Source organism: Danio aesculapii, chromosome 23 (assembly GCF_903798145.1).
Source record: "Danio aesculapii chromosome 23, fDanAes4.1, whole genome shotgun sequence".
NCBI classification, from domain to species: domain Eukaryota; kingdom Metazoa; phylum Chordata; class Actinopteri; order Cypriniformes; family Danionidae; genus Danio; species Danio aesculapii.
Genome location: NC_079457.1, coordinates 2,471,151 through 2,496,697, shown reverse-complemented (window position 1 = coordinate 2,496,697; position 25,547 = coordinate 2,471,151). Strand labels below are relative to the sequence as shown.

Here is a 25,547-nt window from a genome sequence, read left to right as displayed (position 1 = left end):
TCCTCAGAGATTTTGCTCCATATTGACATGACACCATCACGCAGATTTGTCGGCTGCACATCCATGATGCCAATCTCCCGTTCCACCACATCCCAAAGGTGCTCTATTGGATTGAGCTCTGGTGACTGTGGAGGCCATTTAAGTACAGTGAACTCATTGTCATGTTCAAGAAACCAGTCTGAGATGATTCACGCTTTATGATCGTCTTGACCATGTCTCCATGCCTAAATGCATTGAGCTGCTGCCATGTGATTGGCTTATTAGACATTTGCATGAACGAGCAGTTGGACAGGTGTACCTAATAAAGTGGCCGGTGAGTGTATATGTGGGGGAAAAGTTGAAAATACTTTGGATGAGTCAAAATTATTTTTTATTTTATGCCAGAAATCATTAGTATGAGTAATGATCATCATCCATAGAGACACTTTATACATTTCTATATTCTAAATATGTCAAAACTTGGGCGGCGCAGTGGCACAGTGGGTAGCACTGTGGCCTCACAGCGAGAAGGTCACTGGTTCGAGTCCCAGCTGGGTCAGTTGGCATTTCTGTGTGGAGTTTGCATGTTCTCCCCGTGTTTGCATGAGTTTCCTCCGGGTGCTCCGGTTTCCCCCACAAGTCCAAAGACATGCACTACAGGTGAATTGGGTAGGCTAAAGTGTCCGTAGTGTATGAATGAGTGTGTATGAGTGTTTCTCAGTGATGGTTTGCAGCTGGATCCGCTGCATAAAACATATGATGGATAAGTTGGTGGTTCATTCTGCTGTGGCGACCCCAGATAAATAAAGGGACTAAGTCGAAAAGAAAATGAATGAATGAATTTATTTTTTGAATAGTAAAATCCATTGCTAACACCTTAATTTGGACATTTTGACAACTTTAAAGGTGATTTCCTCAATGTTTATACTTTTTTCCCCACCTTCGTTTTAATTTATTTGTATTTTATTAAAAATAGTCAATTCTGGCATATCAAAACAAACCAAACTTCAATGGGAAGCTTATTTATTCAGCTTATATTTCTATTTCTTATATTTTATGTTCCAGTGTCACATATGTGACACTCTTACTGTAATCTGCTACTATACTTTAAATTAAAACATTAGCTATCTCTTCTTCTCTCTTCTCTTGTCAGTAAATAAGCTAAATGTGTGTTATTTGGGCCATTTTCCACAGTCCTAACGAACAAACATTGTGATTTAATAATGCATAAACTGATTTTACTGACTAAAGCGGATTTTCTTCCCAATAATCAAAATTATGAAACATTTCTGCTGTTATTTTCTTGTTTTTGGCAACAGGTTCAGAGGAAAAGGACTACATTTCCCAGAAGTCTCCTGCTCCTGCAGCAGAGTGGGAGGGTCTCTTTAAAACTCGCAGAGGCATTATTTCCGTCCCCTATATAAGCCTAATATGACATAACCCGTGTTTTATTCGTTATTTGATCATTAGTAGTTGTTATAAGCGTAAATTCAGCGCGGAGGAACTCTCTCAGGGGTTGTTTACACATGTGACGACTGCCTGTCTCGAGTTCCCGATCGTTCGCTAAAGCAGAACTATAGGATTCTGCTCAAATAACACTCTTGTTAAATAAACAAAAGCATTTCTGTCCTTAATATGTTATATTTTATTGATATTGGCGATAATATTTAGTTTCTTATGGGTCAATTCAGGCAGTCCGTTGGATACCTATTAAAAGAGGAGGGGCGGTGACTGAGAGCACATGCCTTCATTTAAAGCTCCGCCATTGGTTGTTCCGGGGGCCTTAACGTATATTGAGCGTTCTGATTGGCTGACGCGGCTGTCCGTCAGGCTTGGTGTGTGGTGGAATATATAAGCGCGCTGGTCTGCTGTGCCACAGGGCGAGATGGAGCACTGCGAGTTCAAGCGCTCATGAACATTCGACAGATCAAAGTCTATTTTTAATCATCAACATTTTAGCAAAGTGTTTTTCAAATCTGCAGTAGCGCTAGTCAAGTGCAGTTGTGTGTTTACGCAGCTCTAATAAGCGCGGATCTGTTTACATAGTGTGTCGTGTGCGCTGTTGTTGTTTGATTTTTGGCGTTCGTGTTTACTCACAGCGCAAGAGAGACAGAGAAAATATCGCGCTCAGGAGTGTGTGTGTGTGTGTGTGTGTGTGTGTGTGTGTTAACGGACGTGTGTGTTTGTGTCGGAAAGAGGAGGAGCTTTCGAGACTCGCGTTTCCGTTGCATTATTCATGAGCGTCGCGGTAGTCCCGCCTATAGGCGGAGTTAGTCAAATTAACGAGCCGTGGAGCTGTTAGATGAGCCAAATGTAACACGTGGGTCACAAGCACATCAGTGCCCATTAAACAATACAGAAAGCAGGCTCAGAGTAGTCAAGTAAGTACTCATCTGCAAGCGTCATATATATATGTCTTGTATATTGTACTTGAATGGTGTGTTTGTGTTTCCAGTGGCTGATGGATGTCTACTGTGATGTCAGTGCAAAGTGAGCTTCAGATTGCTGGTGGGGCAGCAGGTTTACTGGCCCACCCGCCGTCCCCACTGCAGACCATTAAAGATGAGGTGACCGCTAACATTGTGCTAACCGAACTCGCAGCCAATCACGTGACCCCTCAGGATGGGGTCGCCACCGAGGGCCCCTTTCAGATTAAAAATGGCCTCCAGACTCGAACTGAAGTGCAGACGCAGAAACTGGCGCAGAAGCGGCGCTACAGCATGAACATGGCGTTCAAACATCCGAGTCTCGGTAAACGCAGGCGCCGCGCCAATTCTGAATGCGATCCTGTGCTTCCTACTAACTTCCTGCTGGGCGGGAATATATTTGATCCGTTAAACCTCAACAGCCTATTGGACGAGGAGGTCAGTAAAGCGCTCAATGCCGAAACGCCCAAATCGTCGCCACTCCCTTCTAAAAACCGAGACCCGGTGGAGATTCTCATCCCGAAAGATATTACAGACCCGCTGAATTTAAGCGGCAGGGGCGGAGATTCGGCTGCCGGTGTGTTGGTTTCCCCAATGAAGATCCGACGCAGGCATCGTAACCGCCATCATCCCGGAGCGACCGCAGGCATTGCCGACCAATCAGATTGTGAGAAGTCAAAAGCCAATGAAACGACATTGTTTCCTGTAGTTAATCCTGAAGAAGCTGCGAACAGTGCCGTTCTTCAGCCTGTGGAGGAGTCGCCGCGTCCGTATGAGCTCAACACGTCGATTAATTGTCGTGATGAAGTAGTGCAACCTATTCTGCCACGGCGTAAGTCACACCCCTCTGCGTCTAGCTCCGCCCCTCAATTACTCTCTAGGTCCGCCTCCGCGCCTCATCCGTCCAAACATCGGAAGCGCAGACGAACTGTCAGTCGTTCAGACTCTCGCCTGTCAATCACGCCGACTCCGCCCACCAAGCGGCTAATCACACACTCTCAAACCTTTCACACTCCACTTATGGGTGGAGCTATTGGAGCTCCTCCCTTGGGGGCGGAGCGAAGCCATAAGCAGCAGCGCAGGCCGCGCCGCAAATACAATAATGGAGCCTACAGCCGTTACTATGGCTACCGCACGCCATCGATGACCGCTGACCCACGATTGGCTCTTTTTAAGCCCGAATGGTTCTCTGGAAAAAAAGTTCTGGATGTGGGCTGTAACACAGGTCATGTGACCCTCGCCATCGCCAAACACTGCAGCCCCGCCCACATCCTAGGCCTGGACATTGATGGCGCGCTGGTGCAAGCGGCCCGCCAGAACTTGCGCCACTTCCTGTCGGAGCTTCAGGACAGGAAGCAAGAGGGAGCGGGTGAGGGGTCAGAGGTCGTGGGGCTGGTGCCGCTGATGGACCTGCAGCTGGTGTTACCCAGATTTCCCGTCTCCTTCATGCGCTGCCGCGGACCCATCGCCGCTCCTCCCATAATACATCAGTCTCCAGGCCAGTTCCCCAGCAACGTCTGCTTTCTGAAGGTATGCTAACATAGCTGAAGCAGCAGATCTTCCTGTCGTGTGTGTTTGTGTATGTACTGCATGTCATTTTGTTTTAGGCTGATTGTTTCTAAAGGTTACAGCATTCAATGAATGAATTAATGTTATTATAATAAATATTATAATATTTTAACTCTTAATTCTTAATGGTTTAAAAAGCATGACAAATCCCCCATAAAGAATCTAATTTATGCTAATATATGCAAATTACATTTAACATAAGTTAATGTTTGGATTTTGCACACAAACACACATACGCACACACACACACATACATATATATATATATATATTCATTTTCTTTTCGGCTTAGTTGCTTAATTAATCTGGAATGAACCACCAATTTATCCAGCATATGTATTACACAGCGAATGCCCTTCCAGCTGCAACCCATCACTGGGAAACATCCATACACTCTCATTCACACTCATACATTACGGCCAATTTCATCAATTCCCCTGTAGCGCATGTGTTTCGACTGTGGGGGAAACTGGAGCACCCGGAGGAAACCCACGCCAACACGGGGAGAACATGCAAACTCCACACTGAAACACCAACTGACCCAGCCGGGGCTCGAACCAGCAACCTTCTTGCTATGAGACTACAGTGCTAACCACTGAGCCACTGTGCTGCCCTTATATATATTTATATACATATACCTACTGAAGTCAGAATTTTTAGCCCCCCTGTTTATTTTTCCCCCAATTTCTGTTTAGCGGAGAGATTTTTTTTTTTTCAACACATTTCTAATCATAATAGTTTTAATAACTCATCTCTAATAACTGATTTATTTTCTCTTTGTCATGATGACAGTAAATAATATTAGACTAGATATTCTTCAAGACACTTCTATACAGCTTAAAGGGCACATAGTTGACCTTTTTTATGATTTAATATTAATATTCTGGTTGTTCTGAGTGTGTCAGTTTAGGTTCAGTTTAACACACAGTTCAGATTTGTTTATTATAATGTGTTAAATAGTGTCATGTTGGGGGCGTGTCCACAGCTCGCTGATTTAGGGGTGTGTTGCTTCACATGTAAATTAGTTTCGGCTTCCCGCCAAAGTAACAAGGGGGCGGGGCCATGAGCTCACCCACTCTGTGTTTGCAACAGAGTCTGACAGGCAGACTGCGAAGGAGTGAGAGGATCACCATTCAGTCGTACATGTACGACTCGAACACAGACCAAGCAGAGAGTACAAAATCATTTGTGTCTTTGTACAGTTTTACAGCCAACTGTGTGCTAGTTTCAAGTGCCGAGCTTGTACACTGAGACTAATAACCACGTACACTGAATTAACTTTGACTGAGGCACCGGATGCGCCACTCGAAGCCGCGACACGGCACACCAGACACTCTCTGTGGCGCGGCAGAAACATCAAGTGTCCCGAATTGTCGCGCCACGCATTTTTGAATTCTAAACAGGTTTCTGCAGCGGTCCGCGGCGCCCAGCCGTCGACTTGAGTGTACCCTGATAGAAACCGATGTTTAGAACTCTAAAACGCATGCTAGTTAAGATCACAGGGAGCTTCTGGGATCACGAGAAATGCAAACGGCTGAAGTATAAGGTAGACTCAATGAGAAGTACACATGTTTGCAAACCTACCTAAAGATACAACCAATAATTCCGATTAGAGCGATAATGTGGAGAATATTGATCTTGTGTTGAGCCCAATGAGCCTTACATCTAAAAATAGAGCTAGCGTGTTCCTTTAGCGATATCGCTTCAACTCACACTGAAAATGGCGGACGTGAATCAACAAACTGAGGATATGATGACGCGCCTGTCAATCAATATTGGTGGGCGGGGGGGCCGCTCTCCTACGTAAAGTTGCGGTCGATTTTAAAACAGCTCCAATTGGTCCACCGTTTTTATGTTGTTAAATTGAAAAAAAAGCACTGGGTGTGTTTATATCACCCCAATATGACGGTCTATACACCATACATGCACATATGTCTGTCCAAACAGCTTGAAAAGTAGATTTTTTACCATAGGTGCCCTTTAAAGTGACATTTAAAGGCTTAACTAGGTTAATTAGGTTAACTAGGCAGGTTAGGGTAATTAGGCAAGTTATTGTTTAATGATGGTTTGTTCTGTAGACTATCGAAAAAATATATAGCTTAAAGGGGCTAATAATATTGACCTTAAAATGGTGTTTAAAAAACTTAAAAACTGCTTTTATTCCAGCCGAAATAAAACAAATAAGACTTTCTCCAGAAGAAAAAATATTATCAGACATACTGTGAAAATTTCCTTGCTCTGATAAACATAATTTGGGAAATATTTAAAAAGAAAAAATTCAAGTAGAGCGAATAATTCTGACTTCAACGGTATATATTATAATAATAATAATGAATTTTATTCAAAATGCACTTTTCTAAGACCCAAAGTGCTCACAAGACAGTAAAAAAACAACAAAGCTTTAGGTAGCTTCTTAAAACAGTCCAAGGAACCAGCATTTACAATGTTTGTGGGTACAGTATTTCAAAGTTTGGGTGCACCGTAAGAGAATGCCCTACCTCCCATATGCAGTATATCATTATTCTTTAGCTCCTTTTTTACACAAATCTGTCTATATATACACATGAAGAGTTCAGATGCAAAACCCTCTAAATCCATCAGACCTCTTTTTCTTGTAATGAGCATTTTCTATCAGGCTCCTCTGATCAGGTTCAGAAGGTTAATTTTATAGATGATGATACGGTTATTAGCTGGTAAATAAAATACCTTTTTTTCCCAAAAAGTTCACTTTAGACAATTCTTTGGGTTTTAACAAGGTAGATTTTCTTTTGCATCAAAACCAGCTAAATCCACTTGTGCTTTTTCTGCAAAAACCTCTAAATCCACCTATCAGGACAAGACAGTGTAGTTAGTTGAAAAATCACTAAAGATGCAATTAGAAATTATTTTACCAAACGCAAAACACCTAAAATAAAAATATATAAATCTGTCAGGTAAGTGGCGGTTCATTCAGCTGTGGTAACCCTGATAAACCAGGGACAAAGCAGACAAATCTGACTTGGGCCAGACAGTATCTGCGGACATTTTTTGCCATTTCAATGCAGAATTTTGTAAATTATTTATATCATTATTAAAAATAAAACCTTAATATAAGAAATAAAAAATAATCGCTTTTGAACTTTTATTTAACATTTACAATGCAAATCCATCCATAGATCCACTTATTTGGTAAACAAAGCAAGCCTATCATATATTATATCTCTAAAAGACAAAGTACTACTTTACAAACTGTATTAAAAACACAAGTAAATACATAGACTCAAGAAACTAAATAAAATGATAAAAAAATGTCATAAAATTTAACAGGACTGTTAGTGTCGTTCATCATTAATCTGAATCTGAGGATGTGCTTCCGTTCTGGAATCTCCGCCTCCTTTTGATGTCAGTCTGACTGATTGGCCAAAACATTCTTAGCCATGCCCCTCCAACATAAACCCCGCCCCTTCTGAATTTTTCACTTCAGTAGCCAGAGAAGTGTCACAACACTGAAGTTTGTAGGAAGTGAAACATCCGCTTTAAGCAGACTTTAAGCCTGTTTCAGATTCATGCCAAGACAAAACTTCTCTTTCTTTCTTCTGTTCGTTTAATCACATTTGTGTGTGTGTGTATGTATGTATGTATATGTGTGTGTGTATATGTATGTATATATATGTATATATATGTGTATATGTATGTATATATGTGTGTATATGTATATATATATATATATATATATATATATATATATATATATATATATATATATATATATATATATATATATATATATATATATATATATATATATATTATGATGTTTATTGAAATTTTATTTTTTATTTATTTTTATAATTATATTATTTTTACACACACACACACACACACACACACACACACACACACACACACACACACATATATATATATATATTTTTTTTTTGTTTTTTTAAAATTAATACATTTTTATTTATTTTATTTATACAATATTGTATTTTTTAATTATAAATTTTATTTTTACACACACACACACATATTTTTAATTCATATATTTATATTTATTTAAATGTTATTTTTTATTTATTTTTATAACTATGTATTTTATCTTTACGTATATATTTTTTGTTTTCTTTATTTGTCTTTATTTTTTATATTTATTTTATATATATTTATATATTATATATTTTTTATATATTTGTAATTATTTATTTATGTTTTCATGTATTTTGCAATTGTATTTTGGACTCTGGTATTCATTATCCATACTGTCCTGTCTGCAAACAAATCTTCCTTTCTGAGTGTTTCTAGCCATGCAGACAGAGGTGTGTGTGTGTGTGTGTGTGTGTGTTCAGCCACACCTTCCTTTAGTGTCAGGTATTGACATGCCCCATGTGAGTGTGTATGAGTTCATGTTTTTATATCCTGGTGGGGACTTAAAGGGACACTTCACTCAATACTCCAGATTTACTCACACTTTTATTTCTTCAAATTGTATTTTTTCCTGTTTTATAACTCGCATTTCTTTCTTCTAAACCAGTTTGACTTTCATCTTTTGTACTCAAATGAAGATATTCTGAAGAATGTTGGGAAAAAGGAGCCATTGACAGCCATAGAAGGAACGAAAAATACTATGGAAGTCCATAGCTGTTTTTTCCCAGCATTCTTCAGTGTATCTTCATGTGTGTTCAACAGAGGAAAGAAACTCGAACAGGTTTGCATCAAGTGGAGGATGAGGAAATGATTATTGAATTTTAATTTTGGGGTAAACTGAATGTCCCTTTAAACCCGAATGCACAGAGATTCATGGGGACTAGGGCTGAACAATAAATCTGATTGAGCATCGATATTGCAACATGCTTATCCGCATAGTTACAACACAGGATTATTTATTAAAGAATAAAACATAAAAATATTATTATTTTAAAATCCTTTATACAATTATGACCCGTTATTTTAGGTTGGATTATTTAATTTCTGTACTTGAATACTGTTAGACTCCCCAGAAAACCATGAATGCCATATTTGCATACTTGTAATTTATTATAATTCATTTACTAATTTTCCTTTGACTTAGTCCCTTATTTATCAGGGGTCACCACAGCGGAATGAACCGCCAACTATTCCAGCATATGTTTTACGCAGCGGATGCCCAGCTGCAACCCAGTACTGGAAAACACCCATACACACTCATTCACACACTCATTCATACACTACGCCCAATTTAGTTCATCAATTCATCTGTAGCGCATGTGTTTGGACTGTGGGGGAAACCAGAGCACCCGGAGGTGGGGAGAACATGCAAGTTCCACACAGAAACGCCAACTGGCCCGACTCGAACCAGCAACCTTCTTGCTGTGAGGCCACAGTGTTAACCACTTAGCCACCGTGCTGCCCTATGTTTTATAATATATAACATACTGTATATGTAAATGCGCTGCATAGAAGATTTGATCATCCCATTGATAAAACAATATATGCAATGTCAGACATTTTCAATATTGTGCAGCCCTAATATGGACTTTTGAAAACGTGTGTGTGATGTCCTGCAGGGCGATTATGTGCCGGACAGTGATGCGGCAGTGATGTCACAGAGCCCAGAGTACGATGTCATTCTGTGTCTGAGTTTGACCAAGTGGGTTCACCTGAACTGCGGCGACGCTGGAATCCAGAGGCTGTTTGGGCGGATCTACAGACACCTGCTACCTGGAGGAGTGCTGATCCTCGAACCGCAGCCCTGGAGCTCATACAGCCGGCACAAGAGACTGACGGTAACACACATACACACACATGCATTGGTGTTGTCAAAACTATTGAGTTTTATACATTTTTAAAAACGTCCATTTCCTGCTATCATTTAAGTGCTGTTGAGCCTATTCTTAAACATTGCTTATTGGCCATTGTGTTCATACAGTCAGAAATGACTGTGATTGGCTGTGAAGGTCATCAGTTCACCGCTATTTACTGAGTGCAAACACAGATACACAGACACTAGATCATACCTTTTCATGTGTATGATCACACCAGTGTGATCAGCCTTGGCTTGTCCCTGAAGCGTATGATCACACCAGTGTGATCAGCCTTGGCTTGTCCCTGAAACCTATGATTACACTGGTGTGATCAGCCTTGGCAGCCTTGGATCAGCGGTGTGATCAGCCTTGGCTAGTCCCTGAAGCGTATGATCATACTGGTGTGATCAGCCTTGGCTTGTCCCTGAAGCGTATGATCACAGCTGTGTGATCAGCCTTGGCTTGTCCCTGAAGCGTATGATCATACTGGTGTGATTAGCCTTGGCTTGTCCCTGAAGCGTATGATCACACCAGTGTGATCAGCCTTGGCTTGTCCCTGAAGCGTATGATCACACCGGTGTGATCAGCCTTGGCTTGTCCCTGAAACCTATGATTACACTGGTGTGAGCAGCCTTGGATCAGCGTTGTGATCAGCCTTGGCAGCCTTGGATCAGCGGTGTGATCAGCCTTGGTTTGTCCCTGAAGCGTATGATCACACCGGTGAGATCAGCCGTGGCTTGTCCCTGAAGCGTATAATCACACCAGTGTGATCAGCCTTGGCTAGTCCCTAAAGCGTATGATCACACCAGTGTGATCAGCCGTGGCTTGTCCCTGAAGCGTATGATCACACCGGTGTGATCAGCCTTGGTTTGTCCCTGAAGCGTATGATCACACCGGTGAGATCAGCCGTGGCTTGTCCCTGAAGCGTATAATCACACCGGTGTGATCAGCCGTGGCTTGTCCCTGAAGCGTATGATCACACCGGTGTGATCAGCCGTGGCTTGTCCCTGAAGCGTATAATCACACCGGTGTGATCTGCCGTGGCTTGTCCCTGAAACCTATGATCACACCGGTGTGATCAGCCTTGGCTAGTCCCTGAAGCGTATGATCATACTGCTGTGATTAGGAGCGCACGTCATCAACTGCTAAAATTCTAATCTGACAGCGCGCTGAGGCACAGCAATCACAATTTATTTGTGCTTTCAGACATTCAAATACACATAACTACAAGCAAAACCTACCATTTAAGGTTTGTAAAATGCACGCGGATGTCTGGAGACGGCAATAATAATTATTTTTCAATATAACTGGACGATGTGCTTTGTTCACGTAAGATACACACTGTTTATGTTACTAGAATATTTTCTCTATTCCTCTCCCAGTTAAACAGTTGCTTACCTTCATGTATTTCGGAAAATAATTATGAGTAAACATGACGTAAATCTAGCAGCTCGGATCTCATTCATTCATTCATTCATTCATTTACTTTTTGGCTCAGTCCCTTTATTAATCCAGGGTCGCCACAGCGGAATGAACCGCCAACTTATCCAGCACATGTTTTTCGCAGCGGATGCCCTTCCAGCTGCAACCCATCACTTGGAAATATCCATACACTCTTGCATTCACACATATACACTACAGACAATTTAGCTTACCCAATTCACCTGTACCGCATGTCTTTGGACTGTGGGGGAAACCGGAGCACGCGAAGGAAACCCACAGGAACGCAGGGAGAACATGCAAACTCCACACAGAAACGCCAACTGACCCAGCCGAGTTTCGAACCAGCGACCTTCTTGCCCTGAGGTGAAAACTCTACCTACTGCGCCACTGCATCGCCCCTGCAGCTCGAATCTCTCATGCGGTTTTTGCTAGAGGGGATACAACTGCAATCAGAAGTTATCGAGAAGTATCCTCACCTGTATCCTATCTAGACTTTACCGTGCAGCAGGAGAGGGTGAAATCTAGATGGGATACATCCGAGGATACTTGCGTTAATTGTTGCATAGATCTTTTACAATGTAGATTGTGTCAAAGCAGCTTAACATAGAAGTTCTAGTAAATGTAAGCAGTGTCAGTCCAGTTTTCAGAGTTGAAGTTCAGTTCAGTGTGGTTTAATTTTCACTGCTGATAGTCTAAACACTGAAGAGCAGATCCATCCATGCGCAGCTCCACAAGTCCCGAACCAAGCAAGCCAGTGGCAAGGAACAAACGTCACCAATTGACCAAAGTGAAGGAAAATACCTAGAGAGAAACCAGGCTCAGTTGGGCACGACCATTTCTCCTCCGGTCAAATTTCCTGTGCAGAGCTGCAGTCTAGGCACCGGAGGCTGGAGAATGCTGGACGTCCATCGTGGAGAAGCTGCAGGTGTGAGTGGGTCACCAGTGGGTGTTCAGGCTGCCCCACGGGATCAGTACTATGGCTTGTCTGTCACTGGAGTCTTTCAGGAATCAGTCTCATGCTCTCCACACCTCCATGACCACCACAGCATCTGCTCAGGATACGGCCTGGTCCAGGATTATGGAGACCTTTAGAAGTTTTTTTTTTTATGGTTGGCATCCTCTGTTCACTGTTCTTGGATCACATCAATGGTACTGCACAATTTCTAGAGGCCTCGGGATGAGTAGCCCAGGTGGAAGTAGATCAATAGGGCTGGTGGGTCATTCTAATGGCTCGTTTCCACTGACTGGTACGGTATGGTATGGTTCGGTTTGGTACGGGTCACCTTTATCAGTCTTGCGTTTCCACTAACAAGGGTACCCTTTTGGTGGGCGTGGTGTATGACAGAAAGTTTCAGTCAACGTCATTCTAGCTCGAAGAAATGTCTACAGTAAAGCTGTACAGGTCACTTACATATCATATGAGAAGCACTTCTCACAACACAGATGCTTCATACACATAAACACTTGTGTAGAAATGTTTATTACTAACTTTTCAATGAACATGAGTTGATTATAACTGCAGATCAATGACAGTGCGAAACAGCCTACTGTAACGTCTGTAATTATATTAAATAAGTAAATAAGTGAACATATATAAACACATACAGACCCTTACAGTCTCCGATATGTTCCCAACTACAGAAGAACTACATAAAGTAGACATTTCGCCCGTGTTTAATGTGCTCCTTTTTTCCCGGCTTCTCCTTTGTTTCTTCACGCTTCACTCTCGCGTTTGTCAGTGTCTGACAGGATCGGGGTTTAAAAGCACGTCAATAATAAAGTAGAGGTAATTATTATCAGCTCATAAAGTTTGTTATTTCAGATATAATGTTAGACGCGCGCGAGCGCTAGCAAGAAAGCGAAACCGCTCGCGCCTCAGACTGGCTCGTAAAAAACTACGGGGCACAGGGTAAATCTGCTCTTCTTCTTGGATTTGTGGCTGTTCATCAAGACGACGACAAGGTTTGTTTGAGCCCAGATCGACCATGGCTTGTTATTATATGTATAAATAATTCCACTATAATCTCTCGCTGTGTTTTTCAAACATGGCGGGTTTTTTGTTTTCATTCTGGCTTGTTGCGTAAGCGAATGACGTATCTCTGTAAACCAATAGCGTTCAGCTGCGCGTGTGGCTCCGCCTTTTGGTACCCTTTCTCGTGTTTGGTACCCTTTCTCGTGTTTGGTACCCTTTCTCGTGTTTGGTACCCTTTCTCGTGTTTGGTACCCTTTCGAAAGGGTGCCGAAAAAGTGGTACGGTACGGTTCGGTTCGGTATGCTTTTTGACAGTGGAAACGGCCATAAAAGCGTACCAAACCAAACCGAACCGTACCGTACCACTCAGTGGAAACGGGCCATAAGTAACGGTCACAAAAAAGCTCAAGCAGGAGGGTCAGCTGGAGTATTTAAAACCACGCGTGAAAGAGTTAAAACCGGGCACTGGAGTTGCTCTTCAGCCTTTCAGCTTTCAGCAGTGACTTTTACATTATTACACTGAACTAAACTGCATTTCAACTGTGACGACTGAACTGAAGCTGTTTCAGTTAACTAGGGCTGTTCCTTCATTATTTTAATGATAATGAAAATTAGAAACTGTAAAGCCTGTTTCACATCACAAGCGGCGCGTGAGCAGAGCGTGAGCACCGCTTGTTTTTTCATCGTCCATGTTAACAGATTAGAGCTTTCATACCGCACGCGGCAGCAGCGCGTCAGAGCGAGGCGTGAGTGTCGCTGAAGCAGCAGTGCCACGATAGTTTCAGCGCTGGGTCTTTTTTGCTGCGCTGCTCGTGCTCAATTAAAGTGCATTAATAATGACCAAAACACATTGAATGACAGTAAAAAGATGCAATTTTACCCAATAAATGCGGTAATAATGTCAACTGGTTTATATATAGTCAATCAAATGAACTTAAACGATTAAAAACGGCAACAAACATTTATTTAGGCCCGAACTACAAAACCAAATGTAAAACTATTTTAGTATCAGTTTTGCTTAAGTTGCACACTAGTGTTGGAGGAGAGTGGAAATAGAAAGTGTCCGCTTTAAGCCTGCTATTTACGGGAGTTTATAGCGAAGTGTATTGTGGGTCGGCTAGTTCGACATGCATGCTGGATGATGTGAGCTTGGCGTGTGCTGTGCAGCTGAAGCAGAGGAAGAAAGCTTTATTCGGCTTTGTTTCATGTTCACTTATGTTAATTACTTTTGTCCGTCTCATCCTTCGCACGAACTGTCTGCCGCTGGACATTACTGAAGCGGAGAAAGTAACACTAGTTTGATCATGTATAAATATCATTATAACTATATTGTTATAATTAGGCCTACAACAACCTGACAATCAAAAACCAAATGACATGATATCACAGGCGATTGTCTTTTGAGTGCACCAGACATGAATGAGACTCTTCATAGAGTTCAAGAAGCAGACAGTGCTGTATGATCTGCATCATTTGTAAAATAAAGACTTGCAGGTTAAAGAAACAGCAGAAACATCCTTGGTGCAGATGAAAAGTTTTTTTTAAAAGTGTATTTGTATATACAGAGAGATATGTAACTAGGCAAGGCAAGGCAAGTTTATTTATATAGCACATTTCATACACAGTGGCAATTCAAAGTGCTTTACATAAACAGGAATAAAAGAAACAAGTATAAGAGAAATAAAAACAAATAATAGAAATGGTAAAAATAAAATAAAATAAAAATAAAAGCTGATAAAATGTGTTATAAAAGAATTAAAAAGAAGAGAAAAACATAGTAGTTCGATCTGTCGGACGTAGCACAGTGCTCATTCAGTAAAGGCACAGCTAAACAGATGTGTTTTCAGTCTTGATTTGAACGTGCCTAATGTTGGAGCACATCTGATCATTTCTGGAAGCTGATTCCAGCAGCAGGGGGCGCTGTTAGTAGCTGAAAGCTGATTCACCCTGCTTTGACTGAACTCTTGAAGTTTCTAGTTTATATGATCCTAAAGATCTGAGTGATCTGTTAGGTTTGTGTTCAGTGAGCATATCTATAATGTATTGAGGTCCTAGGCCATTTAGTGATTTATAGAGCAGTAATGATACTTTAAAATCTATTCTGAATGTAACTGGGAGCCAGTGTAAAGACCTGAGGACAGGTGTGATGTGCTCTGATTTCCTGGTTCTGGTCAGAATTCTGGCCGCAGCGTTCTGGATGAGCTGCAACTGTCTGACTGTCTTTTTGGGAAGGCCAGTGAGGAGGCCATTACAGTAATCCACCCTGCTGCTGATAAAAGCATGAACAAGTTTCTCTAAGTCTTCACTGGAAACAAAGCATCTAATTCTTGCAATGTTTTTGAGATGATAGTATGCTGATTTACTAACTGCTTTGATATGACTATTAAAACTCAGATCTGACTCCAGAGTCACACCAAGATTCTTGACCTTGTTTTTTGTTGTTTGACCCTTAGAGCCAAGGTACGCATTCACCTTGAGAACCTCATCTCTGTTCCCAAACGCAATCACTCCAGTTTTCTCTTTGTTTAACTGAAGAAAGTTTTGGCACATCCAATTGTTAATTTCATCAATGCATTGGCAGAGGGTGTCAATGGGGCTGTAGTCATTAGGCAGTAAGGCTAGATAGATCTGAGTGTCATCAGCATAGCTGTGCTAGGAGATTTGTTTTTTTCTCATTATTTGGCTCAGAGGGAGCATATAAAGGTTGAACAGGAGAGGTGCCAGAATCGACCCTTGTGGGACTCCACATGTCATGGGTGTCCACCTCGACCTATGGTCACCTATACTGACATAGTAACCTCTTCCTTCAAGGTAAGATCTGAACCATTTGAGGACCATCCCAGACAGCCCAACCCAGTTTTCCAGCCTATCCAGAAGTATGCTGTGATCGACAGTGTCAAATGCAGCACTGAGATCGAGCAGTACCAGCACTGTTAGTTTGCCTGAATCTGTATTTAGGCGGATGTCATTGATTATCTTTATAAGGGCGCTCTCTGTACTGTGATGTGGTCTGAAACCAGATTGAAAATTGTCCAAACACCCCTTGAAGTTTAAGAACTTGTTAACCTGGTTAAAAACAACTTTTTCAATGATTTTGCCAATGAAAGGGAGATTTGAGATGATAAAATAGATAAAAAATAGATAAATTAGACAGAGATAGATTGATCTCTGCAGCAGTTGCCGAAGAGCTGCGCGCTGCAGACGCAGCTGGTGTGAAAGGTAAACGCCTGATGCTGCTTCTGCTCTCTATACGCGCTGCGCATGCTCTGCTCACACACTGCTTTCGCTTGTGGTGTGAAACAAGTGTAAGAATGCGTTTTAACCACAGCGGTTCGAATGATGATAGTTCTGCCGAGTGACTAAAAAGTTATCAGCATGATGGTAAAAAACTGTACATTTCTAGTCCAACCATACTTCTGCAATCTCATACCAAAAAAGGGAAATAAGGGCAGTGTTAATAGCTGAAAATGTGGGAGAGCGTTGATATTATGTGATTGTATTGTATTACAATATGGAGCAATTAAGTGTTGATGTTAAATCAAAAGTAATTCACAAATACTTGGTTCAAACTGACCAATCATCATGTGACCACATCGTAAAACCCCTAAAGTCCACACACCAGGCCCTGATATAATCAGTATCTGCCTTTTGGAATTAGTGTGAGCCTTAAAAAAGACATATAAACAAATGCATGATAATTTTCATTCCTACAAAACTGTAATACTAACCATCAGAGAATGTACTGTGCTTTTACCTTAAAATCAGTTATTGAGACCCCACTAGATATGGTAAATATGAAGGATGTGCTCTGGATGATAGCGTTTGGTGTGTTGTTGTGTTTTCAGGACGTTACGCGCAGGAACTACAGCAGTATTCGACTGAAGCCAGATAAGTTCAGCTCCTTCCTGATGGCTGACGTGGGTTTCAGCAGTTATGAGCTCATCGGGACGCCCCGCGCCGGCCCTAAAGGTACAGACACACACAGTATTCATACAACAATACATCCAGTGCCTGTTTTGTAAATTGCAAGGTTCGATGGACCAACTTGAATTCAATTCATCTTTATTTGTATAGCGCTTTTACAATGTAAAGTCAGAGCAGCCTCACATAGAAGATCATAGTGAATTGAAACAGTGTCAGTCCAGTTTTCAGAGTTTAATAGACTGCTTGGAGCCAACTTGCCCAAATAATAGCTACCGCTGAAGTCTAAATATTCACCCTCCTGTGATAGCCCTGTAGCCGCCGTGCCGCCTCTAAAATAACATTATAATGGATAGTAAATTTGAAAGGTAAACAAGGGTTATGTTGTTTTGTGAATACAGACCAAGAGCAACTGGCTTGACTGAACCAGTAGTTAAAATCAGTAACAGAGCCCTGATCTCCTGCTAATGAAGTGGAGACGTGTGTAAACAATATTGAAAGACTCTGGAAACTCTGAGATCAGCGTTTCGTTTCCTCTTGATGAGTCTGCTGTGATGCTGAGCTTCTGCACACAGATCAAGCATTTCATCTGGGACTAATAATAGACGCGTCAAACTGTTCAATGTGTTCAGAAGTGAAAACGATGGTTCCTGCAGGACTTTAATAAGAGATCAATTCGGTTTGTTTTTAGTTTTTATGCCAATTTAAGGTCATTAAAATCATACTTTTATTTTTTTAATGCTGCATTTTCTGTGACCTTTGAGCACAGAACAGGCTTATGTTGCATTTGTTTATTTATGTCAAAAGCCAAAAATACACTGAATGGGTCAAAGTTATCCAATTTATTATTATTATTTTTTGGCTTTTATGCCAAAAATCATTCAAATGTTAAGTAAAGATCAAGTTCAATCAAGACATTTTGTAAATTTCCTGCTGTAAATATATCAAATCTCAGTTTTTGATTGGTAATATGCATAGCTAAGCATTTGATTTAAACAATGTTAAAGGCAATTTTCTCAATATTTAAAGGAAAGTTTATCAAAAATAGTAAGAAAACAGCTTGTTCATATTTCAGATCTCTTTTTCAGATATCTCAGATGTCTTGAGCTTTTTTTTTTAATAGAGATGTATACATCATCTGAAATAAAACTAAATAAATAAAAATGCTATTTATTTACCATTTGATTATCAGGAATCTGAGGGTTAAAATAGAAATATGTATATTGCAAATATTATATTTATTCATTTATTTATTTTCTTTTCGGCTTAATCCCTTTATTAATCTGGGGTCACCACAGTGGAATGAACCGCCAACTTATCGAGCATATGTTTTACGCAGTGGATGCCCTTCCAGCTGCAACCCATCACTGGGAAAGCATATATTATATTACAATGCATAGAACTATTGCTTCTTAATAATACATTTATATTATATTATATTATATTATATTATATTATATTATATTATATTATATTAGACATGGGACAATATCAAGGTACAGTTAAAGTCAGAATTATTAGCCCCCCTTTGAATTTGTTTTTTTTTTTTGTTAAATATTTCCCAAATGATGTTTAACAGATTCAGGAAATTTTCACAGTATGTCTGATAATATTTTTTCTTCTGGAGAAAGTCTTATTTGTTTTATTTTGGCTAGAATAAAAGCAGTTTTTAATTGTTTTAAAGCCATTTTAAGGTCAATATTATTAGCCCCTTTAAGCTATATATTTTCGATAGTCTACAGAACAAACCATCATTATACAATAACTTGCCTAATTACCCTAACCTGCCTAGTTAACCTAATTAACCTAGTTAAGCCTTTAAATGTCACTTTAAGCTGTATAGAAGTGTCTTGAAGAATATCTAGTCTAATATTATTTACTGTCATCATGACAAAGAGAAAATAAATCAGTTATTAGAGATGAGTTATTAAAACTATTATGATTAGAAATGTGCTGAAGAAATCTGCTCTCTGTTAAACAGAAATTGGGGAAAAAGATAAACAGGGGGGCTAATAATACTGACTTCAGCTGTACATTTCAAGGTTTACCGTGGTTTGGAAAAGTCAAGGTTTTAAAAATGCAAAATATGTAAGGGTTTTTGATGTGTAAGAAATCAGTGTTTTTGAAACTAAGGAAGAAAGCAGAAGTCAGTGATTTATTTTATTATTTAGCCTGACATGTTTACTGTTCCAAAATATTATAAATGTTTCCTAAAATAAAATATACGGTGTTCAATGAGGGAAAAAGATTTTTGTTTTACCCAGACATTAAAAAACTACTTATTTTAGAGCCGTAACAATACCTTTATACCATAAAACCGTGGTATTTTTATCCAAGGATATCATACAATTAGAACCATATACCGGCCCATGCTAGTAGCAGTGCGATATGGCTGTATATGATGACATCATCGCACATCGCACTGCTGCGAGTGTGACATTGCATTTATGCAACAGTTCGATGACATAATCTTGTATAAAAAAAAAAGAAAATCAAATTTGTAGTGAGTTTATTGATCTGCTGTCACTGTATGTGGAGGAGTAATACAGAAGGGTGGGTGCTGTTATTGCAGAATATCGCACCGCTATCAGCCAATCAGATTCGAGAATCAGACAGAACCGTTGTGTAAATATATATAGCTATATTTCATTATACCTCTACAGTTGTTTATGCACTCGTCCAGTTTTCACTTCACACACTGACGCTTTTATTCTGCTTTATTTTCTCCTCAGGTCTCCAGAGGTCTGTTTACCTGTTTCACAAAAGCCCCGCCTCCAACAGGAAGTGACTTCCAGCGACGGGATTGTTTTTAAGCCTTCTTCATGATCAGCTGATTTCAGTCAAACGCACATACGTTTGTGTGTTTGTAAGCAGAAGGTATGCTGAGGTTTGTTTCTTCCTGTGCCCCTGTCGGAGGAGGGCTGGACTACTTCCTGTTTGCTCTGTTTTTGTTTTTTAAACTGAACTGAACTGAACCCATTTGACCCCTCAGACTGACTGCTTCTGAACTCTGATTGGCTGATTGGTTTGGTCATATGGGTGCTAGTGTGTATGTGTGTGTCATTCACAGACTGACCCGAGTGATGCTCTCCTGCAACACACACACACACGTCAGTAAGCGAGGTTCATGTGTGATGTTTTTGAGACACATGCTAATAAATCTGATGTGTTTCTGATCTCTTCGTTTGGTTTCCTCCTGCTAATGATGTTATGAGTGACACTAACACAGAGGTGAGTGTGTTTTGTTGGAGTTTGTTCACATGATGGGGAATTTTAATAGCCTTATTGTAAAGTGTTACCATCAAAATGTCTTAGTTTATGCGTTTACTAACATGAACAAACAATCAACAGTACATTTATTACAGTATTTGTGTTAGTTAATGTTTGATAATTAAAATACTAGGGGTGTGAACCTACACTGGTTTCACGGTTCAGTTATCATGCCATCGATTGAGTTCAATTTGATATCTAGGTGCACAGCGGATGCCCTTTCAGCTGCAACCTATCTTTGGGAAAAGCACCATTCACACTCATTCACACTCATACACTACGGACAATTTTAGCCTACCCAATTCACCTGTACCGCATGTGTTTGGACTGTGGGGGAAACCGGAGCACCCGGAGGAAACCCACGCGAACGCAGGGGGAACATGCAAACTCCACACAGAAACACCAACTGACCCAGCCGAGGCTTGAACCAGCGACCTTCTTTCTGTTAGGTGACAGCGCTACCTACTGCACCACTGTGTCGCCCCACACAGTGCAATGCATTTTGGAATTCTACACCTAGATTTCTATCAGGGTACGCACACCTGCACTGCGAGGGGATTGTTTTCCGTGCTGTCCAGCTACAACTCAGGACACTTTTCATATTTCTGCCGCGCCACAGAGCGCCATCTGAATAGTTTCATTTTAAATAACATGTGAATCTGCGCGTCTGGTGTGCTATATTTTTAACTGGCATGTGCGTGCCGTGTCGCAGCGCATATGGTGTACGACCCGCTTTAGCTTACGCTAACAAGCATGAATATGGATTTTAAAGACACAGTAGTAAATTGTTACTAGGACTGATCATTTTTACAACCCCGAATCAGAAAAGGTTGGGACAGTATGGAAAATGAAATAAAAACAGAATGTAGTGATTTCTAAATTTACTTTGACTTGTAGACAATTGCAGACATGAATGTGTTTGTTTTTAATAAACACGCATTTCAATTCTGCTTCTTGCAGCACATTTCAAAAACAGTAGTATCAGTAAAGCATTTCCCACTGTGTACTGTTGCCATTCCTTCTCACAACCCGTAATAGATGTTTAGAGACTGAAGACACCGAGTGATGAAGAGTTTCAGGGGTAATTCTGTCTCATTCTTCCTGCAAACAAGTCTTAAGGTGGTCAACAGTACGGGGTCTTCGTTGTCGCATTTTGCGCTTCAAAATGTGCCACACATTCTCTATCGGAGACAGGTCGGGACTGCAGGCAGGCCAGTCAAGTACCTGTATCCTCTTCGTCCACAGCAGGACTCTGTAATGTGTGCAGAACGTGGTTTTGTGTTGTCTTGTTGAAATATGCATGAGCGTCCCTGGAGAAGGCACTTTTCAACACTTTTCTACATTAATGGAGCATCACAGAAGTGAAGTTACCTAAGGGCACTGACACAACCCCATACCATGACAGACCCTGGCTTTTGGACTTGTTGCTGGTATCAGTCCGAATAACCCCTTTTCGCCTTTGGTCCGTAGCACAGGTTTCCACTGTGTGATTGTCCATCCCAGATGCCTCAAAGCCCAGAGAAATTGACGGCGCTTCTGGACACTGTTAACATAGGGCTTTCTTTTGGCACAGTACAGTTTTCACTGGAATTTGTGGATGTAACTCCGAATTGTGGTACTTGATAAAGGTTTGCCGCGGTAGTCCTGAGCACATGTGGTGATCTGGCTTATAGATGAATGAGGATTCTTGAAGCAGCGCCCCCTGAGGGATCGGAGATCACAGTTGTTCAGCTTAGGCTTGCTCTCTTGTCCTTTACGCACTGAAATTCCTCCAGATTCCTTCAATCTTTTAATGATGTTCGGCACTGTTGAAGGTGAAATATCCAAATGTCTTGCTCTCTCTCTTTCAGGAACACTGTGTTTAAACATTTCAATCATTTTCTCATGTATTTGTTGTCAAACTGGCGATCCTCAGCCCATCTTTGCTCCTAAAGGACTAGACCTTTCTTGGATGCTGCTTTTGTACCAAATCATAATTACAATCACCTGTTGACATCACCTGTTTCCTCATTATTTAGCTAATTTAACATGATTACTCGCCCTAAACTGCTCCTGTCACCTTTTTTTGAGTGTGTTGCAGGTCTGAATGACAGGAAAGGATGTATATTTACACATGAAATGAAGTTGATCAGACAAAACATCAAATATTTTGTGTTCATATTCTATCTGAAATAAAAGACAAAGTTAATTTGGAAATCACTACTTTTTTTTAATTAGCATTTTCCATATTGTCGCAACTGATTCTGATTTGAGGTTTTAGTTCATGTTAGTAAATACATTAGCTAAAGAAACTATTGTAAAGTGTGACCGTTTTGACGAATGCTTTTAAAGAAGAATCTCAACCTATTTTCTTTAATGAGCACTTTAAGAAATGAAGAGTTCAGATGCAAAAACCTCTTAAGTGCCGTCTGAAACTTTTCTAAAATGAGTGTTTTTTCAAGAGTCCTGTATTTATGTTCACTAATTTCACATTAAAGATAATAAAAATAACATATTAACTGACATAAAAGGGAAATAACTCAACTTATACATAGTAGCCTGAGAACAATAATAGTTTTAGGAGAAAATGTCAGATGGCATTTAGAGGTTTTTGCAGCTGAACCCTTCAAATGTCTTGTCCATTTAATTAAAATCAGCGAGCTTGTGTCATGCAATATCAAGAAAGAAGTCTGAATTGAGAGATTGAAGTCGCAATAGCTTATTTTTATTATTATTTCAGTGGCAGAAATGTGCTTCCATACTGATGAGACTGAGGTGTTGGTGTAAACAGACAGATTTAGAGCAACATTAAAGCACATCACAATTAAACAGCCTGCTGTTAAAAATAGTAGCAGGACAGTTCAAAAGGAGCTTTATTTCTAAAGATAGAGACAGTAGCAGCTCTATGCAACCTGTTTGAAGATGTCAGTGTGTGTGTGTGTGTGTGTGTGTGTGTGTGTGTCAGCAGTAGAGGGCAGTAGAGATGTTTGTCTTCGAGAAGCGCACACACTCATGAAGACTGAAATGAAAACACTATTTCTCTGTACGCTATTCTACCGTGTGTTTTTTTCTTACGGTTCAGACACTGGTGGAAAACAAAGTTGAAATGAATAAACTGAGCCCCATTTATATTTGAATGACAGCAATGTCTTCTGTATAGCAGGGGCGGATTTAACCAGTCAGCGAGGTAAGCGACTGCTTAGGTACTGACATTGCTAACCACTGAGCCACCGTGTCGCCCAAAACACATTCATTAAACGGATATATTTATTAAAATAATAATAGTTTATTAGTCAAACATGGGCGCAGTGGGTAGCACGATCCCCTCACAGCAAGAAGGTCACTGGTTCAAGCCTCGGCTGGTTCAGTTGTCATTCTGTGTGTAGTTTGTGTAACCCTGCTGGTCCTACACCACTCAACCCTCTCCGAGCTGGTATCGAACCGGTGACCTTCCGCATGGGAGTCGGGTGCTCTAACAAGGAGGCTAAAGACTGGCCTCTAGCATCTGTCGCTAGAGCACCTTTAGGGGTCAGAGGAGTAAGGTTTACCTGCACAGCACTTACTAGCTGGCCTCTGTTACATTTGCATGTTCTCCCCGTGTTGGCGTGGGTTTCCACCGGGTGCTCCGGTTTCTCCCACAGTCCAAACGCATGCGCTATAGGGGAAATTGGGCAAGCTAAATTGGCCGTAGTGTATCAGTGTGTATGGATGTTTCCCAGTGATGGGTTGCAGCTAGAAGGGCATCCGCTGCGTAAAACATATGCTCGATTAGTTGGCGGTTCATTCCGCTGTGGCGACCCCTGATTAATAAAGGTACTAAGCCAAAAAGAAAATGAATGAATGAAAAATCAAACACCTTTAGAAATAGAAAGATGATGCATTTAAATTGATGTGAAATACTGACAGAAAAAAAAATATATATATATATATTTTTTTTTAGACTGTCAGTTTTGGCTTCCATACTGAATAATGTAGCATATATTAACAGATCTATTATTGTGCAGTATCCATATAAAAATACTAATTTAAAAAGAGATCTGTGAGGAGTGAACTCAAATACAGTTGAAGTCAGAATTATTAGGCCCCCTTTGATTTATTTATTTATTATGTTGTTAAATATTTCCCAAATGATGTTTAACAGATTCAGGAAATGTTCACAGTATGTCTGATAATATTTTTTCTTCTGGAGAAAGTCTTATTTGTTTTATTTCGGCTAGAATAAAAGCAGTTTTTAATTGTTTTAAAGCCATTTTAAGCTCAATATTATTAGCCCCTTTAAGCTAATTTTTTTCGATAGTCTACAGCAGTGTTTCCCAACCCTGTTCCTGAAAGCACACCTACAGTACACATTTTCAACCTCTCCCTAATCAAACACACCTGAATCAACTTATCAGAACATCAGAAGAGACTCCAAAACCTGAAGTTGGTGGGTAAGATAAGGGAAACATCTAAAATGTGTACTGTTGGTGTGCCTCCAGGAACGGTTGGGAAACACTGCTCTACGGAACAAACCATCATTAAACAATAACTTGCCTAATTACCCTAACCTGCCTAGTTAACCTAATTACCCTAGTTAAGCCTTTAAATGTCACTTTAAGCTGTATAGAAGTATCTTGAAGAATATCTAGTCTAATATTATTTACTGTCATCATGACAAAGAGAAAATAAATCAGTTATTAGAGATGAGTTATTAACACTATTATGATTAGAAATGTGCTGAAATAATCTGCTCTCTGTTAAACAGAAATTGGGGGAAAATAAACAGGGCTAATAATTCTGACTTCAACTGTAGGTCGAGCACTAACTCACCCCATGCTTGTGATGCTCTTAAAAGCATAGTACACCTAAAAATGAACATTTACTCATTATTTACTCGGGTTTATAAAGGTTTGGAGCCGCTTGAATTGAATTTTAAAAGAAGATATTTTAAAGAGGGGCGCCATGGTGGCACAGTGGGTAGCACAATCGCCTCACAACAAGAAGGTCGCTGGTTTGAGTCCCAGCTGGGTCAGTTAGCATTTCTGTGTGGAGTTTGCATGTTCTCCCCATGTTGGTGTGGGATTCCACCGGGTGCTCCGGTTTCCCCCCAAAGTCCAAACACATGCGCTACAGAGGAATTGATGAACTAAACTGGCCGTAGTGTATGAGTGTGAATGAGAGGATGTTGCGCCTGGAAGTGCATCCGCTGTGTAAAACATATGCTGGATAAGTTGGCGGTTCATTGCAC

General features: G+C 40.5%; 1 protein-coding gene across 1 annotated transcript in view; it reads left to right on the top strand.

The window, feature by feature from the left end:
* mepceb (methylphosphate capping enzyme b) overlaps positions 1–20,247 on the top strand; it is a 36,063-nt gene extending 15,816 nt beyond the window's left edge. The window contains exons 2-6 of the mRNA XM_056448771.1: positions 1,299–2,360; positions 2,435–3,935; positions 9,500–9,718; positions 16,996–17,119; positions 19,804–20,247. Of these exons, the coding sequence (XP_056304746.1) occupies positions 2,445–3,935; positions 9,500–9,718; positions 16,996–17,119; positions 19,804–19,859 (1,890 nt within the window). The 5' untranslated portion in view covers positions 1,299–2,360; positions 2,435–2,444 and the 3' untranslated portion in view covers positions 19,860–20,247. The remainder of the gene's footprint in view (positions 1–1,298; positions 2,361–2,434; positions 3,936–9,499; positions 9,719–16,995; positions 17,120–19,803) is intronic.
* Positions 20,248–25,547: the final 5,300 nt, after the last annotated feature.